The sequence below is a fragment of the Coloeus monedula genome (genome assembly GCF_965178545.1).
Source record: "Coloeus monedula genome assembly, chromosome: 6".
Taxonomy (NCBI): domain Eukaryota; kingdom Metazoa; phylum Chordata; class Aves; order Passeriformes; family Corvidae; genus Coloeus; species Coloeus monedula.
Genome location: NC_138786.1, coordinates 25,961,878 through 25,983,370, shown reverse-complemented (window position 1 = coordinate 25,983,370; position 21,493 = coordinate 25,961,878). Strand labels below are relative to the sequence as shown.

The 21,493-nt window shown below is 49.9% G+C and overlaps 1 protein-coding gene and 1 pseudogene across 2 annotated transcripts in view; one reads left to right on the top strand and one right to left on the bottom strand.

Moving 5' to 3' along the window:
- Positions 1 to 9,974, top strand: part of LOC309574101 (transmembrane protein 263-like) — a 199,869-nt pseudogene extending 189,895 nt beyond the window's left edge. The window contains exon 3 of the transcript in view: positions 9,688 to 9,974. The product of the transcript in view is annotated as a transmembrane protein 263-like (transcript). The remainder of the gene's footprint in view (positions 1 to 9,687) is intronic.
- Positions 9,975 to 17,657: 7,683 nt separating this feature from the next.
- Positions 17,658 to 18,917, bottom strand: CHST1 (carbohydrate sulfotransferase 1; the record flags this gene model as incomplete). Its single annotated transcript, XM_082282907.1, has 1 exon — positions 17,658 to 18,917. One exon carries the CDS (start codon positions 18,915 to 18,917, stop codon positions 17,658 to 17,660), a length of 1,260 nt encoding a protein of 419 aa, XP_082139033.1.
- Between the last annotated feature and the right edge of the window lie 2,576 nt (positions 18,918 to 21,493).

Below are 21,493 nucleotides of genomic sequence, written 5' to 3'. Positions count from 1 at the left end.
CCATGGCAGTCCTGCCACAATATAAAAGGAGTCCAGTTTACCTGCTGCACCAGGGAGAGCCCTTCAGTAACCACCCAGAAGCCAAGTGTGCATAGGATCCCTGCTGTGCTGTATGGAAATCTGCCCTGGAAAGAGAAAGGACATGAATATGGAAGGAAGCAAAGGGAACTGTCACACTTGCAGGTTCATGTTCCTAAGCAGCAGCTCTTTTGTCTGTACAGTGCAGAGGAGGAGGTTTGATGTCTCTTTGGGCAGTGTTAGTGCTATCTCTAATTTATGCCTTCAGAGCAGAGGTTTCCAGGTGACGGGCTCACTGAGGAAACAACAGGTAGGACCAGCTGGCTCGCTCTGAAGTGATGGGGTGAGGGGACACACGAGAGGTTTGGGTGCAGAGCTAGGGGATGATTTTTGCACTAGAATAGATCTAATAGTCTGAGACATGGATGGGTCCCATCCTTCTCTGTTCAGCCTGGCTGTGGGGTAGGGATGCTCTGCCTGTCTGCTCCCAGAGGCAGCATACTTGCCCACTCAAAACTGCAATACCCTCCCCTTGTCAGCTGAGATGTGGAAGAGTTTTTGAGATTAGGCCTTCAAATACCTTCCACTAGCAGAAAAATAAAGCCCTGTCCTGCCTGTTCCAGGCATACTGCAGCATGAGCAGGCAAGCAAGGTACCTCCCCAGTAAATCCCCAGCTCAGCTGCTTCTGTAGCACACAGCTTTTAGCTTAACTGCCTCGTTATCCTTTGGATAGACAGAAAGACAGCTGGATAGCCTCTGGGATGAACATGTCATTTCTTTGAGTCAAAGGTCAGTTAAAATTTGTGCCTTTGCTTTTTGAGCTGCCATTTTTTTTTCTTCATTTCCTCCATGTGCCTTGGAGAGGGAACACGTAATCAGAATAAATAGGGAATTTCTGAGTATCTCACTGGTGCCAGCCATTCTACTGAACAGCATCAGCATCCATTGCTCAACTGCTCCAGGAGTGGAAAGAGGAAATGTCTGGACCTGGATCCTTCCCTACTGCCAAGGCAGGATATGTTCCCAACTTTACTAGGAGTGTTTTTGGACAAATTCTTGGATATCTCAGCTGTAAAATGCTTAAGTTACAATCATGTGTTTCAAGAGATTAAGAGATTAAACCTTTGATAATATAATGGCAGAGTACACTAAATATTCATGGCAGTTGGTGAACAAATAGGGGGGACTTTTGATGTCTGATCTTGGCAGCCTAGAGCACCTTCCTGTTAGTTAGTCTCACTCCCATGCACCTTCCCAAAATGCTGCTGGGACCTAACTTCATGTGCTTTTTTGATAAATTTTGAGTTAGCAATACTGTCATGGGAAGGACTTTTAGCCTCACTGGACAGAGGAGGCTTAACTGAGTCTGCCTTTGTTTAAAATCCACTGGGTAGCACTAGAGCATGGAAGAAAAGTTATTTCTTACATAAGCTTGGATTATGTTATTTACTCTCCATTGTTTGTAAGGGCCTCATAGAACCAAGAAAATGACCTTTATTTCTCTATGGATTTTGTCCTTTTTCATTTTACAAATATTGATTTTTTTTTTCTCCTGTGTCTTTATCAGAGCTGAATTAACAAGACTGCTTAACAAGATCCTCTGATTCATTTGGGGTCTTTTTGTGCCAGGTACTATCACAAGCAGCTGAAAGCAGCTCAATGAAGAATGTGCAACCACTGCTACAGAATTGACAGAGGAGGTGATGTGCCCTGACAAGAGCTGAGCTAGCATGGGTCAAAGACCAGGCTTAAAAAGATGGTCTCCTCAGCCTGGGCACAAATGCTAGGAAGGGTTATTTGTAAGGAATAAATTTTTCTGTTGGAAAGCTCTCCTCCTCACACCTCTAAAGCGTGAGGCCACTGAAAATCGTTGAGTCTGCTGGATTTTTCCTGTTCCACCCACAGATTCCCAAGTGGGATCAAGAGTCCAAATTCATGGATCCTTGTGATCCAAAATCTCAGTGTAGCAGTGATGAGACTCCAAAAGGAAAAGGAGCCATTGGTGCAGTTTTATGTGCTCTTTCTTGCCAAGCTTTTAAGCAAGCCTCTTAACTGATCCAAGTGCACGTAGGTGGAGCAAAAAGTGGAAATTGAAGGCAAGAAATTGTTCAAACAAGTCAAGTCTGATGGCTACTTTTGATGCTTTTAACACAAGTTCAGGAAAGGTAGAGCCCAGCTGATAGCTGTCCCTTGCTGTTCATACTTGCCATAATGCACCAGTGCATTTTCTAGCACAGGGCCCAGAGGGTGGCGATGGTAGGGAGGAAGCAGTCACTGTCCACAGTTCTTTGCAGCAAGCTGGAATCTCTTGCCTTTCGAGATCGTCTTTCCGCTCTTTCAGCAGCCTGAGACATCCTATGGGTTTTTTAGTGACCTGTCTGGCCAGTAGCAAAAGCCCATTTCTGTATATATTCCACATGGAGAGATATGTTGCGATGGAGATAGAAAGGGGAACGTCCAGGTTTCTTTATTCCTGAAGGGCCAACACCACTCCTAGTTTTGCTCTAGTTCTCTCCTGTGGGCTCATCTTTCTTACAGCCTATACATCATGGTAAGAAATTATATTTGCATCAAATGAGACAAGAGTCTTCTTAAACCAGCTGCCATACAGGCCTATAGAAAGGGTAAATCCTCATCCTTAAGCCATTGTGAGCTGCATCAGAAGGACAGCAAGCTTTGGAGAACTTTGTCCTGGTGTGCACTTGTTTCTCTCTGAGATGAGAGGTTAAGTGTATCAGTGGGAGCTGGGAGGTTGTTTCTGTGAAGTACCATGAGGTCAACCAGTTAGTGTTCATTAGCTTCCCCTCTGCAAAGGGTGGGCTTCTCCCCTTCCCAGCTTGCTGGGCTTCGCAGAGCTGGGGTTGACTCCTGCCTGCCAGCCCACTCCACTGCAGGTCATGCAGGATCCCCAGCATACTGTCTGGGCAGTCACACCATCTGTGGCTGAAACAGGCCAGGAATGTGGAGAGGAAGCGGAGGAGACATAGCTGTCAGCAGTAATGCTGAGAACAGAGCTGGGTCTCCAGGCTCCTGCCTCATCCACGTCCTTTCTAGTAGATGATACTGCCTGTCCAGCAACTCCCTTGTGTTTTTCTGGAGCACATGGAGCATTACCTCTGGACTGTGGGCCATCCTGTCTTCAGCTTCATTAGAGACCATCTCTATATACCAGAGTAGCTGAAGTCTTGTAAAAATCAAAGGGTCCCAGGACATCCTGGTTGAAGGAGACTCTGGCTGCTCCTGACAAACTGTTATAGCTATATAAAAGAGATATTTCTGTTTAAATAAACCAATCACCTCCTGCAGGATGGCAAAGCAAAGGAACAACTATTTTTCAAGAAACAGAAACCCATATCAGCGCAGATCTTGGCTCTGATATTTGAAAGCACTTAGGAAGTGAGAGGAAAAGTTTATGTTTCTACTCCAATTAGTATCTCTTCTTGCAAAGTGAAACAGTTCAACAAAAACAGTGCAAATAGCCACTGCTTGGCCATTTAGTGGTTTTGTGTGTGTGTGTGTGTGTGTGTGTGTGTGTGTGTGGCTGGCAGTGTCCTTGGGCTGACTCAAGCCTGGTCAAATGCCTTGACCACCAGGTTATTACCTGTTCTGAGGCCAATCTCCCTGAATTCTTTTTTCAGTGAAAGTTTGAAGAATACCACTGTGTTCTTACAAACAGTTTCTGTTTTGGTGACACAAAACTTCCCAACAAAGAGAGTCAGGAAGCTCCCAACCAAGTAAGCCTCACACTTCCAGAGTCAGAGCATTGGCTGCTTCTTCCCCAAGGCTCAGCCGAGGAAAACAAGCCATTCCATATCACTGTTCGTTTACCCTCCTGAACCCTGTCTCTCAGTGCTTCAAGGTAGATGCTTCAGCAGTTAATACTGCTCCTGGGGCATGTGCAAGGAACAATTAAAGCTCATTGTGCCAGTGAAGAGCCCTGGGGTGAGCTGGGCTATGGAGACAGCTGGCCCCATTTTTGCTGTGTGCAGCAGCTTCCTGAACAATCCTGTTGCAGAGAGACAGTATATCTTGTTGATTGCAGAGTTAAAGTTTAAAACTCCAGGGCTAAATTCAGTGTGGCATTTCTAGGCTTTTTGCTGGTGGCAGCCGTCATGGTTTGTAGCATTCAGTGCCTGGGCAGAGCAGGGCTGGGTAGAGCCCAGCTGCTGTGCCTGCAAAGCTTTTTCCAACAGCTGCATCATGGGACCGATGGCAGGAGTGAAGCACGAGTGTTTGAAGAACAAACACTTTGTAGTGGTCCCTTTAACATTTTGCCTGTGACACTAGATCTTTGATCCAGAAATGACAAAAAGGACATGAACAGCCATTCCTTCCTCTCAGACATAAATGCCTGTTACAGATGTGCCCTGCAAGGTTCAGCTAAGCCTTCTCCAGCAGCAGGCAGTCTTGGAAGAAAGCAGTGTTGGTCATTTTCTGGAGAAGGGTCCTGCTAGGTGCTGTACAGTGAGATTTCATTTGTGCCCAGCAGTCAGAGTGATCTCTGCCTGCTTCAGCTGCTTGTGCTAGACGAGGAACGTATCACACAGAAGGAAGGTCTCAGCTGCAGGATAAACTTGTGTAGCCCCACAACAGCAGGCTGGCATGCATGGGGATGGGGCAAGTTTTCTTCTCACCTTTGTAACTTGTCTGGAAATTGGAAACCTCTCCAGGAAGTTGTCATTGGTGTCTCCACGGAGAATGGGAACAGGAATCATATTGGTGCCAGTCATGACAATACCAAGTACAATTTCCTTGTTTAAAGCACTGCACCAGCTGTACCTAATTAACCTTCATGACAGCACAGCAATACAAGGAAATAGGGATCATTAACTTCAGCTTTGCTTTACAGAAGGGGAAGAGAAACATCAGTACCAGCCCCATGCATCTCAAATTGAGGTAGGCTTGAAAAAGTCACAAGGTTAAACATAACAATAATACACTTGGGGTTCTCAGAGTATTAAGAGTGCACTTGAATCAAACTTTCAGTTTTTTCTCCAAGAAACATCAGGACTAAAAACTTCTCTCCCATATATGCTTGTTTGTGACTCAACAACCAAGGCTTTCAGAAAATCACACATTCTCAGTCACAGTGGGGCAGAGGCAGTAAAGGTCAGAACGACTTGCTCAGTGTTGCTTAAAAATGAGCTAGAAAAAGCTGGACTAAACTCTGTGAGTAGCTGACCCTCCACCCCTTGCTTGTTTCTCCAGACCAAACATTTTTCTAGGTGAGGGAACCTGCCTAAATCAACCAGTGGGCACTAAATAGCTGTCAGAGGAGTAATTCAGGTTTGAACTAGTGACCTCACCCCTTCCTCTCACATCTGCGGAGGGACAGACTGATGACATTGACTGCTTACATTAGGTCTCTGAGCAGCCCGGCTGCTTTGTCTGGGGCCCAGCAGGAATGGAAAGATGCAAAACCAGTGCTGCTCCTGGACACTGCTTTCCTGGCTTGGGGCTGTTCTTGAAAGTTAGTAGGAAAGAGCAACTTACACAAGTCCTTCTTAAAGTAAAGAGTTCATACTGCCTGCCTGATCACCTGCTGGCAGGGGCTGAGGGCGAGAGTAGTGCCTGTGCCATTTGTACTGGGCACCAGCACAGACTCGCATTTTGTCTCTCCAAATGAATGTAGTGCAAAGCCCTGAGGAGTGTCATGGCAGCGTAGAAAGTTGTATCTGTTATTACCAATCTCCTTTCTGCTCAAGTCATAGATGCTGTTAGGATCAGGTGAGAAGACCTAAATTTGTCTGGAGCCCCGGTGGGCAGGACCCGTGCTCTGGACGAGAAGCCAGTGGAGAGTGCAGATGGCAGTGGCCAGGGAGGAGAGTGTAGGGAGACCTCTCTGTTGTGTGGGGTGCCGACCCTAGCCCAGAATGCAGGCATTCATACAGGAGAGCCTTTTATTCAGCTCTTTTCTCCTATGTATTCTTCTATTCTAAGCTGACGTGGGGTGAAGTGAAGCTGAAGGGACCCTTGAAAAGGCCAGGTCATTGATGGAGAGGAAAAAGGGCTCCACAGATTGTGGAGAGCTTTCATGAGCAGCATCGGCTGCGGCTGGCTCCAGGGAGCAGAATTGTTCCCCTGCTTAGGCTGTGTGTCTGTCTCTCTGATTATTTTGTGTATTTCATCTCTGCTGTCTGTCTTGCTCTTAATCTGGGCTCCTCTGTGCCAACAAAATGCTTAGCTCGCTCCATTGTCTGAGAGACTAATTTGCACTGTAAATCTGATGCTTATCTTACATGACAGCTTACTGTGGGGTTTATTGCAATCCTGAAGACAAACTAACCAGGGATGGCTTGAAAGCTTCCAACACATCATCTGGAATATAGAACAAATATGACCCATTTCAGCTTGCTGCCAGGTTAGTGTAGTCCCTTGTGGTTGGGGTCACCAGGGATTTATCTTTTTCTGTTCAAATCTATTCAAACCTGAGTGTGTTTGGGTTTTGGTTTGGATTTTTGTACATTTGGTTGATCGGTTTGGGGTTTTTTTTGGTGTGGTACATCTTCTGCTTTGTGTTGGAGTTGTTAGAGTGCTTCTGCACAGCCTCCCACCCTCCTAGGGCCAGATCCTCCCTCCCTTCTCCCTGAGGAGTTTTAAGGACTCTGAGAGTAGCTGCAGACCAGGCACAGGCAGTGTGCAAGCACTGGTGCTCCAGTGCACTGCAGCTTTGTTGTCTCTGCCTAGCTTAATCAGAAAGAACCTTTGTCCTTGTCTTGTCTTCATTAGTATTTCCTGACACTTTGTCCAAAATGTTCTAGCTCTCTGCTGGCAGAGTAACATCCTCTCTCAATCTCGTCTGCAGTTGCTACCTTCTCTCTGGTCTGTGGGCTGTCCACCTGCAGACATTCACATACCATGTAAGAGATTCTCACACTAGTGCAGTTCAGATGGCTGGGCAGCTCCAGAGGCATAAATCTTCCTACAGATACGTTCCAGGTAGCCTAAGATGCAGTTTTACTGGGGGAGAGCCAGGAAGATTATTGCTACTTTGATACAGGTCTTGGTTCTGCAGCTGAGCATGCCAGTAGGTGTTTAATGCCCAGAGCTTCTGCATTGCAGTCCTCTGAGACACGAAGGATCCCACTTCCTCAGACAGGGGAGCAGGAACACAAGACCTGCCATCCTTGAAGGATAATGTTTGTTTGGAGGACCACTCTGGTTTTCACCTAGTCCTGCTTTACAGTCACATGGATTTCTGGACCCCTCAGTTCTTCCTGCCCTCGGACTGCAGACAAAACACAGAAATGGCTGTACTGGATAAGCTCTCTGGAGCAGTTGAGGAATAGCAGATAAACTTGACATGGATCCAGTAGGTCTCAGTAACACTGAGGGAGAGGAGAAAAAAAAACCTCTTGAGAAACGGTTGAGGAATAGGTAAGGAATAGGTTGTATACTAGGAACTGTACACTGGAAGCTCTGTACTGGCCTTTCTCCACCTCCATGTTGCTGTCCGGGTTATCAGATAGATGTGTAACTTAAGGCTTAGTCCAAGTCATCCGAGCTGGGGAACATCGGACTCCCTGCCCAAGGGAGAGCTCTGTTCAGACTGGGAGAAGCTCGGGGGAAAATGTATGAATCCAAGGAAATTCCAACTCTGCAGAATTTTAAAAGAATCCAGGACAAAAATACCTAGAGAAGGATCATAACACCACCTGATTCTGGTTTAGGCTTAGGGTTAGGGTTGGGAGTGTCAAAGAGCCTACAGCTCCAGGAAAAGACATCCCAAGGCAATCCTGGCAGGGCCCCAACATTGCTGCTCTTACATCCTTTTGATCTGGACCACCCATGGTGATGGATTAGGGTTCATCTTAGGCTAATGGGGAATATTTCAGCACCTTCTGCTGGGCTGTGATAAGCAGGATCAGGATGCTTTCACAAAAAATTGGAGTCTGATATAACTTTACTTTATGCAAATACAACGAAACTGCAGTGATTGAACAGCCGCAATATCCTTCCGTAGTCTTCTCCACCTAACAACAAGATGCTCCAATTAATAAAGCCATGGGAGCTTCCATCCTTCAGGAAAAGATCTAACAAAGCTCTAGGATAACCAAACACGTGCCAGCATCATTCTCAAGTAACTGTGCTATTTAGCTTTTTACAGACCTAACTCATGTTCTGCTTTTTTTTTAACTTTTGTTTTGTCTGCATTTTTTTACTGCTGCTCACTTTGTGACACATTGAGGGAGAAAAAAAGCACAGCCTATAAACATTTAGGTTTTCTGCTCCTCTGACACAACTTGTTGTCCATCTAAAAATTATTCCCACTTAGCACCATTTGCATTTGCAGAAGCACAAAGATTCACCACTTTTCTGTCTTTGTAACAGAGCTGGAAATACAATATTCATTACCCCAGTTGAAGCTATTTTCTTACACTGTGAGATCAGAGGCATTATTTCATGCTGGAGAATTAGGAACATTAACAAGTAGGGTGGACTGGCCACTTTCTGAACTGAATCACCCTCCCAGAATGGAAACTTTAATGGATTTGACATCACCTGCCCACCCCCTCTACTTCTGTGGGTGTTGTCATTTGTGTTTGAACACAGCATAAGCTACAGTGGTATAATAAAAGTAGAAAATTAATTCTCATAGTTAGACCTGCAAACCTTCCACACCAGCTCCCCATGGACTTCAGAGTAAACACACTCCTTTTTTTTCCTGCCAGGATTGCTTTATTATGTTTTTGCAATTATTAGTTCAACTCATGGCAGTGAATCAGAAGTCAGAGTATCCAAAATGCCTTGCCCACGAAAAGAACACCTCTTGCATTGCTATCTGCACACTGCATTGTTAGCTGATGTAAAAGGAGAAAGTTGTGTGCAGGCCAGCAGGAGAGTTGTCAGGTTTGAATCCCATGAGTAGCAGTTCAGATTCAACCCCTTCCCAAGAAGTGGTGAGCTGTGAACATAATGTCTGCAGTGTTGTGGGCAGGTGTGATGGCAGCTTGGGTGGGTATATCATGCTGGCCCTGATCCAGCTGGCACAGGTAAACCAGCAGTGACACAGTGTAGTAACTTAAGCACTGTCTTAACACTATTAAATACGTAGCTGAGATCTCTGGAGGGCTTGTACAACCTGAGGTGACGTTTCTGTCACTGTATCTTTACTGCAGTTTGCTATCTCTGCTCACTCAATTACAGCTCTCGCAGATAAGTCTGTGCTGTGCCTCAGTTCTCCATCTGACACGAGCCCAGACCTGCTTCCAAACAGATGCTTCTGAGGACCTGCAAGCCACACAAATGTCAGCTGTTGCTGTCTGCAGTTCGTGCCTCCCGTGCTGGCATTAGTCTTTGTGATTTACTGGCATTAGCCAATACGCATGGGAGGGGAATTACATCTCTTGTAAAGTGGGATTTGCTTTGCACTGTGGCACGAAGGCTTGCAAGTTTGGGACTGTAACTGACCTGCCTTCTTCCCTTCTCTGTCACACAGGCAATTCTGCTCCCACTCCTACCCTCCCAAAGTCCTTTCTTGCTATGCTGTAAGTCTGGGATTGCCTTGGTTCCTCCTTCAGGCACCAAGAGGTCTCAGGCTGCAAGGCAAGGCATTATGCATATGAGAGCATGTGCCATGGTTGACAGTCCTGGGCTGGAAGAGGTGCCATGGGAGAAGGTCTCCAGCATGACCACTTCTGACATTCCCTTTTTGTCTCTCCCCACAGATGCCAGGAAGGACCACCCACAGCAGCAGGCAGGAGTCATCTGGAGAGTGACAGGCGGCCTGTTCAGTATCACTCGGGGAGCTGTGGGGGCCACACTGGGAGGAGTTGCCTGGGTGGGCAGCAAGAGTCTGGAGCTCACCAAAACAGCTGTGACCAGTGTCCCCGCTGCTGGCGTTGGACTGGTGAAGGGCAGCGTCTCGGCAGTGACCGGCAGCGTCGGAGCTGTGGGCAGTGCAGTCGCCAGCAAAGTCCCTTTCACTGCAAAGAAGAAGGACAAGGCTGACTAATCCCTGTCACAGCTCCCTTCCAAAAGATCAACCTGCCCATACTCTTCCCCTACCCTGCACCTCTTTGAGTTGGAACCAGCCGCTTCAGGGAGGGTCGAGCACCCGAGCAGACTCTGGCTGCAGCCTGCTCAGCACCGCCTGCCTGGCTCAGAGCTCACAGAGCCACTGTCAATGCCTTTCACTCCCATCACCTACTGGGAACCATCTTTACTCTGAGGACTTTAAAGGCACAGTTGTCTCTGTCTTGTAGTTTCCTTCCTCCCTTCTTGCTCTTGTAAGCGCAGAGGGATGGGAGAAGGCATCAGGCTCCATCTGCCTGGAGGTGAGGGGAGTAACAGGGATGGGGGGAACTATGCCTGGCTTGAAGTGTGGGTTGTGTAGTCAAATTCAACTTCAGCTGGGAAGACAGCCTCTGAAACACCCCTTCCCTTTGCTCTGGGAGGTGTGTTTGGGAGGTGTGCCTGGCAGAGAACTGTAGAAGTCCCATTGACACAAAGGATAATTACTGTGAAGAGGGGGAAGCCTCCCTCCTGCCCTGCACCTCTTACCTTTTCTTCGCAGGGCCCATTCCTACAAGCTGCTCCCAATCACTTACTCCCTGGCTGAATTGCACCCTTCAGAGAGGGAACCCTCAAGGTCAGCAGAGCAGCTCTGGCAATGATGCCACACCAGAGTATGCTACGTCCCAGACCACCAAATTCTGCCCAGATTTTCTTGGTGAGAGGGAGGAATAAGAAAGCTGTTTTATGTTCCCATTTGGAGAAGGAGCTGACAGTGGCACTTGCCAGGCCTCTGTGATATTGCAGTACAGGCAGTGATGTTCCACAGAGAGACCAGGCCTTTCGTTTGACCCTTGAAGTCCTTCCAGTATCCCTGTCTGCAACAAGGACGTTTTGTCTCTTGGCCACCCTCACACTCCACAGACATCAGTAGTAACCAGGAGCAAGTGTTTTCCCAAATGCCACCTAAATTCTGCTGCAGGGATGGAGGGGAGGCTGAGAGTGTTGCTCTCCCCATGACTCAGCATCCCAGGAGTGGTGGCCTGGGTGTGAGTGGGCTGCACCATGTTGGAGAACACTTCCCAAGGGGCTGAGCATGCTCCAAAAGCAGCCAGCCTGCACAGGGCACCAGCAACTACTCCTCTGCACACTGCTCCTGGGGCCCCAGGCCAGCTCCTCTAAATGACCATGTTGCACTAAATAGCCCACCCATAGTTGTAGTGCCGCAGAAACCCAGACACCTGCATCCATCTGGGAGTCACAGCCATCCTCAGCCTGGCCCCTGATGCTCAAGGGGCCATGTGGCATTGCACACACACACACAAACACAAACGTGCACTCACTCACTCACTCACTCACTTCAAGGCCCCCTGTAATTCTTGGGACGAGGAAAGCCACAGGCTCCACCACTAACTCTGCTGCTCCTGGCTTTGGCAGGTGATTTGCCTAGGTCTGTAGGTGTTGGATGCATAGGCAAGTGAAGCAGTGCTTGTGCTGTGATTTATACATATGCCTCTATGTTAGCGTGCGTGTGTTTGTGTCAGTCCACAGGCATGCCTTCAGCCAGGGAAGCAAACCTGTGCCACTGCCACAGAGGAGTTTACAAAGTCATCTTCGGCACTTTCAGCATACAGTTTTTATATAGGGTCCTGGTCAAAAGAAACATCATGTTTTAGAGGATGTTTTGCCCTCTGTTGCCCAAGAGCATAGTTTATTGAAACCAAAGGAATGTGAAAAATCCCCTTTCTCCTGTCTGTGCTGTTTGTTTTCTCTCAGCCCTGTCTTTCAGACACTGAAGCCAGCTTTCTTGATCTTTGTTTCCCCTTGGAGGTCGTTGCACTTCCTGGCTGCTTTCTTGTGCTTAGGACTTAGACATCAGGGAATATTTAAGTACAACACACACACACACTTCCGCCACCATTTTTGCTGAATGTTCTTGGGCTTGTGACGCAGTTTTCATTCTGACCTTTATTAAATCCACATTTTGGGACGTATGTTGCTGTGTCCCTGTGATAATCATGCTGATGTTAGTCACTCTCCATACCCTTTGCTAGGTAGCCCCTACTGTTTGTAGTGGTAAGAAGCTGCTGATCTCCGCCGTTTGTTACTCTTGATAGCATGAGAGAGATTTAACTTACATCTTTGTTTCTGAAGAGGAAGCAGCATTTGGTAGGTGTGTGCATTTCCTCACTTTGTCTCCTCTGTTCTGGTGAAGGCCAGACATGTCGGTTTTGTCTCTGAAGGCAGCAGCTTCACAGAAAGATCAGGCCTTGATGTGTGCCTGTACTTTGCTGGGATGCTCGTGGCAGTTGGCAAGGCCAGAAGAAGTCTTTTCTGTTCTCCCTTTATCTCAAACGCCCTGCAAAGCAGGAGGACGTTTGCACTGCATGGATCTCTGCTCACTGCTCTCCCTGAGCACATCTCATCTCTTATTCCAGATCACAGACTGCTCCTGAAGCAAGCTCTAGCCCCAAAGCTAAAAGCTGCTTGTGTGTAACTAGCTGTGTTGTCACCAACCCTCTGAGAAAAATAGCTTCTGGCCAATTGAGACAGAAGAGTCTTCTTCCTAAGTGTCTCTCCTGGTCTTGGACAGGAGAAGATAGAATCTAAGAACCTTCAGCAGCCAGCCCTGGGTGGGTGGTGGGAGGCTGACAATGCTTTTGGCTAAATAGTGTCTCGCACAGGCTTTTGCTGGGAGAGGCAGTACATCCTGCCCAAGCTGTTGTCTGCAGGCACTGTGTGTACAGAGCAGCCGTGGCAAATGGGATCAAGGTGATGTAAGGAAGGCCACAGGGGGCCTGAGGGTTTCCCATCTTTTTATTTCTTCTCTTCTGTGCATCCCTGCAGTAAATGGAGTAAAGCTTACCATTTGTCTGGAACTGCCATTTCTTTGCAGGATGGCCTGGAGAAGAAGAGATGAGCTGGAGAGGAGAACTCACAGCTTAAATCGCTGTTCTTACAGCCCAGCTAAAGGAGAGCTCAGGGACCATGAGTAGCAAAAGAGATCAAATTAGCAGGCAGGGGTAGAAGATTAAATCTACTCCAAAAACAAGGCCTCACACTGCTAAACAGGCATTCAGGAATAAGTAACTCTCCAGGACTCAAAGGCTTTCAGAAAGACTGTGCTAGGCCTGCTCAGTTCACCATGGTGACCCAGTCCCAACCTGCTTTTCTGGGCATTCACAGTGCCAGAGCAGAGGGAAAACACGGTCAGTCTTCCCAGTCTAAAAGTAAAGATGCCTTCTGACAGCTTTGGTTGCAGGACAGTGGGATCTGGATTGGATGGGGAACCTGTTGGCTCTTGTCAGATGCCCCCTCTTTCCTCCTCTCCCACTACAGAGACTCCAGCCACCTGGGCCACTGGTGCAGCCCTTCTCTCACTGCCCATTCATGGCATGAAGGGCAAAAAACTCTGTTGTGCATAAATTCCATGGCTACCAGATGAGGTAGCTTGGTACAAAATAGGAGGGGGTGGCATCGGGGTAGAGGGAAGGATTAAAGGGAGTTGGTACACAGAAGATGGGGAGAGAGTGGTGTGACAGGAGGAGTTGAGGAGTAGGGGAACAAGAAAATGGGGAGCATGGAGGGAATTTGTTTCTTAGGACAGGCTTTGAATCAGAAGATGAACATAATGGGAAGAGAACAGAAAGGGGAGTGGGTCAATGTGGGTTTTGTGGTCAATGTGTGGTGGTGGTCCATGCCTGGCTTGTGCCCTGCTTCCGTAGTAATGATGATTGCTAGTGATTTCTTTTTAGACAGATCAATGGATGGTCAAAGCATCAGATCAGCTCCCTTCTTATCACCCCCCCTTCCCAAAACTCCCCCAGGCTTTTGTCATGATCTCCCCATGATGGGGCTGGGTCTCCCCCGTGGTGGAGGTGGGATGTGGCCCTAGTCACAGCCCTGTGTCCCACGTTGCCTGGCTGTTCCCTGTGCCCAGCAAACATGTCCTGCCTGAAAGGAGACCCACAGGCACATCCTCTCCTCCCTTTTCCCTGTCCTTAGTCTCATTATCCTGCACTTTTTTATCCCTCCCTTAGCTTTTGGTCTTGCCCGTGGATACAGCTCCCCGAAGCTTTTGCTGAGACCTTCATTAAACATTCACACTCGCAGTGTCTGGGAGGGCAGAGGGTGATTGCCCCTGCAGCTCCCCAGGCTGGGAGAGAAGTGCATGTCTTCCACCCCTCTCTGTCCCCTTGTGTTTTGTGTGTGGAAAATTTTAACCCACTTCTTTTTCTCTGGGTTCCCTTGTTGGCTCTTGTCCCTGTGGGAGGGTCATTTCTGTGTCTCCATTGCAAAGTCATCCTTGTAAAAACAACAGCATGAGTGGGAATATGGAGATGGTTAGAGAGTGCCGCAGAGCCAGGGCCCAACTCTGCTTCTCTAGGAGCTGAGGAGGCCTTTGGCAACCCAAAACTGCAGCCACACGGTCCTGTGCACAGTGCTGGGCTCCAGAGAACACTTTTGTTCTTTATCATTTCATTGTCTGCAATTGGTTTCCTACTGAATTTGTTTGCTTGGTTTGTTTTGCAGTGTGTTTCTGGGAATATTCTGCATCTCTGTATTTTAATTACAGTAAAATTTGAGGATAAAAACCTTGATTATGCTGGCTCTTGTTTCCAGTGGGGGGAAATAAGGAGAGGAAGCACAGCTGAAGGAAGATGTTAGAGATTCCTTGGGAAATTAGATCTCTCCCCTAAGGGCTCTAGATGAGGCACCAAGCAAGGCTGAATCTCCATCCCTGCTTAAACTAGGACATAGCTTTCTACCGCGGTTCAAAAGCCATTTTGCTGCAGGCGCCTTTCCTGACTGGAATGGTAAGAACAGTTTGGATAAGACTTCTAATCTCAATTTTTTGTGTTGGTTTAAAGACCAGTGCATAAGATGGCTTTCAGGCTGGGGACAGCTGGCCTAGCCCTGGGAGTGGGATCTCAGCAGCTGAAGATGGGATATTTTGCCTCTACAGCCACTGTTCCTCCAGGCAAGTTTGCATAGCCACTCTTCCCAGCTGAGGAAGCAATTCTCCTCACAGCAGCCTGCTCTTTCTGCAGGAGATGGCAGTTTGACATCCCACCCCAGAGCTGCAGCAAGCCCCATGGGGCAGCCTGACCCTCTGCTGGCTGGCTGGCAGTGTTGGTGCTGGGGGGCACAGCCAGCTACCCCAGCCACCTCATCTGCTCCACAGGCATTTAAGCCAGGGCAGAGCCACACAGTGCTCCTGGGAATGCACAGCCCTCAGGGAGGACTGTAGCCCAGCAGCCAGGCAGTGCTGGATCAGGCACAAGACAGGGTGTCCCTTTTACTGGGTCGAGGCCAGGAGCCAATAGCTCAGCATTTGTTAAGTGCTGACAAAAGGATTAATTTAGTAACTAATAACAGGGCAATCAAGCCATTTATTTGGTTGGCATTTTGCTGCCAGCTGCTTGGGAAGAGCAGCACACAGCGCACCAATAAGGCTGTCTGCAGCCACCTCTGCCACCTGCCCCATTCCTCCGTCCTCGCTTGCAGACACAGCCAGGCAGTGTGGCTTGGGAGGCACCGGTGGCAGGAGCAGGTTTGGCGGTGACAGGGAGGTGAAGACACCTGGGGACACAGTCTCTTCCAGGGGCTGCCCCTATGCCCACTGTGGGGAGGCAGATGAGGGAAGTGCCCATCCCCAGCAAGTGCACACTGTCTCTCCCCATTCCTCCTCACAGAGCTGGAGCCATCCATGTAGCCTTGCAGACAGCACAGATGAATTACAGGTGCTGGAGCAGTGAGCCCTGAGGAGAAGCTATCAGGTACATCACAGCTTCTCACCTTTCCTGCAGCCCAGTTGGTTTGCCATATTAAGCCAAATTGCAAAACACCACTAACAAGCTTCCCCTCCAGAGGTCTTTTAAGGGGTGAAAGGATGGTGCAGAATCACCTATAGTTACAGGTTTGCCCTGTCTCGCTCAGGCAACGTGTCCCAGCCCCCTGTGTGCAATTGCAGCACCCACTCCTCTCCCAGGTAAGAGCGGGGCAAAAGCTGGTGGGCAGCAGAGCTCGGAAGAGACCTTTGGAGTGAAGATGTGCCCAGGTAGGTGGGCTGTGGGTGGCTCAGACCCCTCTGGGCCAGGAGCAGGCCCAAAGCTGGGAGTGTGCAGCTGTGAGTAGATGTCACAAGTTGTGGTCTCATCTCTCTCTGGGTCCCTGCCCTGCCTGGCTCCAGGAGCAACTGAGAAACTGCTGGGGCATTGTTGTCCTCCATACCCTGGGAACTGGCCCCAGTGGCTTCCCATATGCAGCTGCTTGTGGTCTGCAGGACATGTCGCAAGGGCTGGACTGCTGGGACTCTCCCAGCTGGGTTGGAGGAGCTGGCCAGCTGTTCTATCAGACAGGGATCAAGCAGACCAGCAATGTCTTGTGTAAGGCTCTCAGTGTTCCTGCCCTGCATGCCTGGCTCCCCCGTTCAGCAGCTTTCTGACTTGCCCAGCCCACAGGCCCAGTGTCTTGCAGGCAGCTCATGAAGGAATACTTGTGTATTGCCAGGATCATCTTGTTCATTCATTTTCATTCTGGCAGTTTCATCACCTGCACCAGAGCACTTCCCCTGGCCTCCAGGACAGGGGATGCCAATGCTCTGGCACCAGCACTGTCAGACATGGGCGGGGGCAGCCTGATGGAGCTGGGTTCACTGTGCTGGTGCCATTAGCACTCTGGAGTCAGGCACTTCAGCAAGTCCTATGCCCCCATGCAGACCAACAAGCTTTCAGGCCAGTAAATAGCCACAGGTTCTTGCTTTTGCCTTAACTGCCTGCATTTTGACACACTTCAGAGGCAAACATGCACATGCCCGAGGAGGTGGCTGCAGCTCCCCCCGCCTTGGGGGCTGTGGTGTCTGCCCCCCAGCCTTACCCCACCCGCTCCCAGCCTCGCAGGAGTCAGGCAGACCAGGAGATGCTGCCCTTTGCCTGGTGGTGCATCCACCCCAGTATACTCGCTGAGGTCTTTCAGGTGAAGTTCACCCCCAGGTCAGTTTTATTGCACTTTTATTTACAGAAAACACAGAAATAAAGCATTAAATGTGTTGGGCTTTTACCAAACCACCCAATCACTTTTTTCCCTTTTTTTTTTTCTTTTGTGGGTTTTTGGCACAAAGAACTATCACAGGTGTTACCAAACAACCATGTAGGAGCAGCTGACCAACTGCCCAGCCCAATAACAGGACTTAAACAGACAGACATGTCGCACTGAGATCAAAAACGAAGAGGTTGTTCCACTTTCAGCTTCCAGTCTAGCCTGCTCATTGGGGGCAGAGGGAGTTATTCTGGAGGGGATGACACCATTCATAAATTATATTTATATTTACCTCTTACATTGTAAAAGTAAACAGTGCAAAAGTACAGTACCCCAGATACCCTTCGGTTTGGAAAGCTTGAAGGTTGCTTTATACATTTTGTGTGGTTTGTAAACATTGTTACCCATCCAGAGTTCTAGCTCTTGCTTGGGAGGCCCAACTCCTCCTGGCATCCAAAATGTATTGAGGGGCAGCAGTCACTTCCCCTGGACTCGGCCATTGAGATTCCTGCTCAAGGTTTAGTGCAAATTTTGGAGAGAAAAAGACAAGAGAGAGAGAGAGGGGGGAAACAAAATGAAAGAAAATAAAATAAGGCATCAGTTAGAAACAGTCCGCATCAAAACCAGGCCCGTTGGGGCTGCCTTAGGAGAAGGGCAGGAAGTCTCTCTCCTCCACCAGGCTGATGGAGAGGTTCTTCAGCTCCTCCTCGGAGCCAGCAGTTTTGTAGCCGAGCTGCGCCAGCACCTGCTGGCAGGCGTGCTGGGTGAACGCCACAATCTCGTAGGACAGACGGAAGCGCCACTTCTCCGCCGTCGCTGCAGAGTTGCGCACCGTCCCGTACTTGTGTTTGGAGGAGGACCTGTCTCCTCGGGTGTTGTTCTGTATCCAGCGTTCGACGTTGCTGTCCATGGGGATGCCCAGGAAATCGTAGATCTCCTCAGTCTTTTTCATGGGGTTCCTGGCCAGGTCTTCGTACCGCACCAGCATGTACTTGCCCTTGAGCCATGGCGGCCGGTTGAGGCCGGTGGACACAGAGTTCCAGAAGTCCTCGCACACTGTGGTGAGCTGGGTCACATCCAGGTTGTACGGCTTCCTGCCAGTGCCATCCCAGATCCTCCACAGCCTGTAGGTATCTCGGAAGGTCTCACTCCGGGATGCCAGGATCCCCCGGGGGTCCCTCACCAGCTGGATGACCTTCAAGTTCAGCCGCGGGTCCTCCACCAGGGCCCGGAGGTCACTGACCTCGGGCACCCGTACGGTTTTGATGGCCACGTGGCCGTGCTCTCTGCAGGACTCAGTGGCCAGCGTCAGGTTCAAGCTCCCACATTTCTTCACGCAGTCTCCTTCCTCCAAGTGGAGATCCACAGCTCCCAGGGACTCACATACAGGTGGCGAGCACAGGGCCTTGCTGGCTCCCCTGCGGAAGAGGCGGTCAGTGGTGTGGTTGACAGGCTGGGGCTTGATGTAGTTCTCCAGGAAGTAGAGATCGCAGTCATACAGGCTCCTCAGCAGGTCTCGGCTGGCCCCCAGCATGACCCGCCTGTCTGTCGTAGTCTTGCTCTGGGTCAGCTTTGGGATCAGGGTGTACTGGACGTGGTAGAGGGGCTCAAATAAATAGAAGACATCAAAGTGCTGGTTGAACAGCTGCCCAACAAATGAGGAGCCGCTGCGGGTGGTGGCAAGGATGAGAACGTGCGTCTTCCTGGAGAGGTTGTACGGGAAAGTGGGATTCTCATCGCACAGCCTGTCGACCACATCAGTGTCCTGGCTCAGGCTGCAGTTCACAGGATTAGGGATGGGGCAGCTGTGGAAGGACTTGGCAGTGAAGGTCCGGATTGCTGTGTACTGGATTGCGATGGATGCCAAGGCTAAGAGGAGTACAGCCTTCCAGGAACATTGCATGGCTGGTCACCTTCATGGAGCTTCTTCGCAGGTCGTCTTGGTGTCTGCAACCCAACAGAGAAGTCACAGGTTGAGCATGGACTGCCAAGTACCCAGCAGATGCAGGTACCAACAAATGCCCTCCGAATGTATGTCCATCAGTCATGACCATGTGAATCCCAGTCACACACTGCAGAGCCCTGTTTCAGACAAGAAAAATAACAGGCAGAGGCTGGCAAGCCTGGAGAAACATGTCCAGCCAGGACTTCAGTCCTGTTCCTTCCAGGCTGGGGGTGTACATAAATCCTGTGCTCCATGGCTCACCTCATGCCCTGCAGCCCAGGCAGGGGGATGTTAGGACCTGGAGGTGACACTGTCCGTGTGTCTCCATCCAGCTGCTGCAAACCCTCTTCCCCAGCTGCCTTGTGAGTCACTTGTCACCCCACCAGCCAGTGCCTTTGACTCCAGTGCAGGAGCTGTGGCAGGGAAAGGTCAGGGGATGGTGCTATCTTGTCTCCATCCTTTCTGTCCAGCTGTCAGGATAAGGCATGGCCCATCCAGGCCAGCAACCTCCTGCTTGGGACAGCAGCAATGTCTCTCCTGGAGCTGCACACCTCTTTGCACAGAGGTCCAACAGCCAGCTCAGTCTGTCAGCCTCTGGGCATGAGTGCAGCCAGAGCTGTGCCCTCAGCAATGAGCTTGTGGGACTGGTAAGATCCTACTCCACTCTGGTATTCAGGGCTCTCCTATTCCGAGCACCAGAGGGGAAAAACAATACTACAAAGGAGGAAGCATGAGAGTCTGCATCTCCTCCGTACTCTACTGCCAACAAGGCAGCAGCAGAAGCCCTTGGCAACAGGAATGGATGCAGGGAAGAGTGGGGCTGTAGTTGCACAGGACCATTTCAGTGGTGCTAGCCCTGCCTTGCTGCTGCCCACACATGGGCAAGGGTAGGTGAAACTGAGCAGGACCCTTGGATGGGATTCTCAGGGACCATGTGGGGGGTACCCATCATGCCTGGGGAGCTGCCACATTGCTGGGAGGGGATGTAACTCTGGTGGTGCTGTAATATCCCCCCTGTTCACTGACCAACTGCCAGCTGCTCTCCAAAGCACAGGTATTTCACATCCACATACTACTGCTCCCAGGGGGTCGGTGGGGCTGGGAGGCAGCAGAAAGAAGATGCATTCCAGAAACTCCAAACAAGCTAAACCACCTGTGTGTGGGAGGCACACCAGTATTAGCAATGGTTTTGAAGCTCCCCTGCACCCACTTTCCCTTGCCCATCTTCCTTCCACGTCTCCCCTCCCGTAGTGTGGTACATTCACCTGCCCATCCACCTCAGGCAAACCAAGGGGACAGACCCAAGTACCTCTGCTCCTCATCCCGCAGAGCCCACTGTATCATCACTGCCATTGCTTCCTCTTCCCTGCTCTCTGTGGGTCCCCAGGGAGAACAACGTGCTGGCCCCAAGCTCATGGTGAGTGCCTGGTCCCCTGCTCAGCCCCAGCACATGGTCACTGTGGGTGGGACTGTCAGAGCCACTGCTGTTGTTGCTTGGACGAGGTCTCCAAGGAAGACCAGTGGGCCAGCAATGGATTTCAGCATGTGAGAGCCGCTGTAACCCAGAGCACACTGAAATCCCTGATGGGCTTGGGACAGTGCAATGCTCCTGGTGTGTGGTCCCGGCAGAGCCCATAGCAGCTGGCATGGTGTGTTGTTCCCATATCCTCAATATGTTCCACTCCCCAGGGAGAACCTGTCACCCAGCAAGTGACACCAGGAAGGCAGCTCAGACCTGCAGGTGAGTAAAAACCAGCTTGTTTTTAATTAATATCTTTATTATTTACTAACTGCTCCAGCTGATTTGTGAAGGCAGGAAGCTTCAGGAACTATCAACTGCAGAGACCTCTCACTGGGAGCAGGGGTTTAGAGCAGGATCCCAGGACAGGGGGTCTGGCACAGCTGCTGCAGGCAACCCCCCGCCAGCGCTTCCTGTATCTGTGCACTAAGAGCTGTGCTTTAGACCCAAAATGATGCTTTGAATACAGGTTGCTTTCACCTGGACTGCTGCCTGCCCAGGACTGTGGCACATGGCTGGAGGACCAAAGCCACAGATTCTTGGTTATTGCTGCTGCTGGATTGGGGTTACCCACCCTGCAAAGGGGAAACCCAGACTCAGTGTCCACATTGGATATTCTATCCCTTGGATAAAGTGTTTTTCCTGGTCTGCTAAGGCAGAACAGGGCAGGAGAGTTCCTGCTGGCATCCCCTGGCCCAGGTGTCTACTGCATGCTGCAGTGGGAATGCTTTCCTGCTCTCTAGTGATGGCCAACCACACTGCATCCCTCACACAACCTCAACTCCTACTCTTTGCTTCATTGCTGATGGATACTGGAGCAGATGTGACTCAGATTGTCCTGGTTGTAGCAGAAACCTGCGGCCGGCTCCCCAAAAAAGGCAAACCAGAGACCAGATGCCTTCTTGGTCCCAATTCCCACCAGATCACTCACTGGCTGTGAGCATTTCAGGTTCTCCACCCACACTAACCCATTCCCCTTTGCAACATCCCACGTGGCGGAGGGGAAAAACGGGGT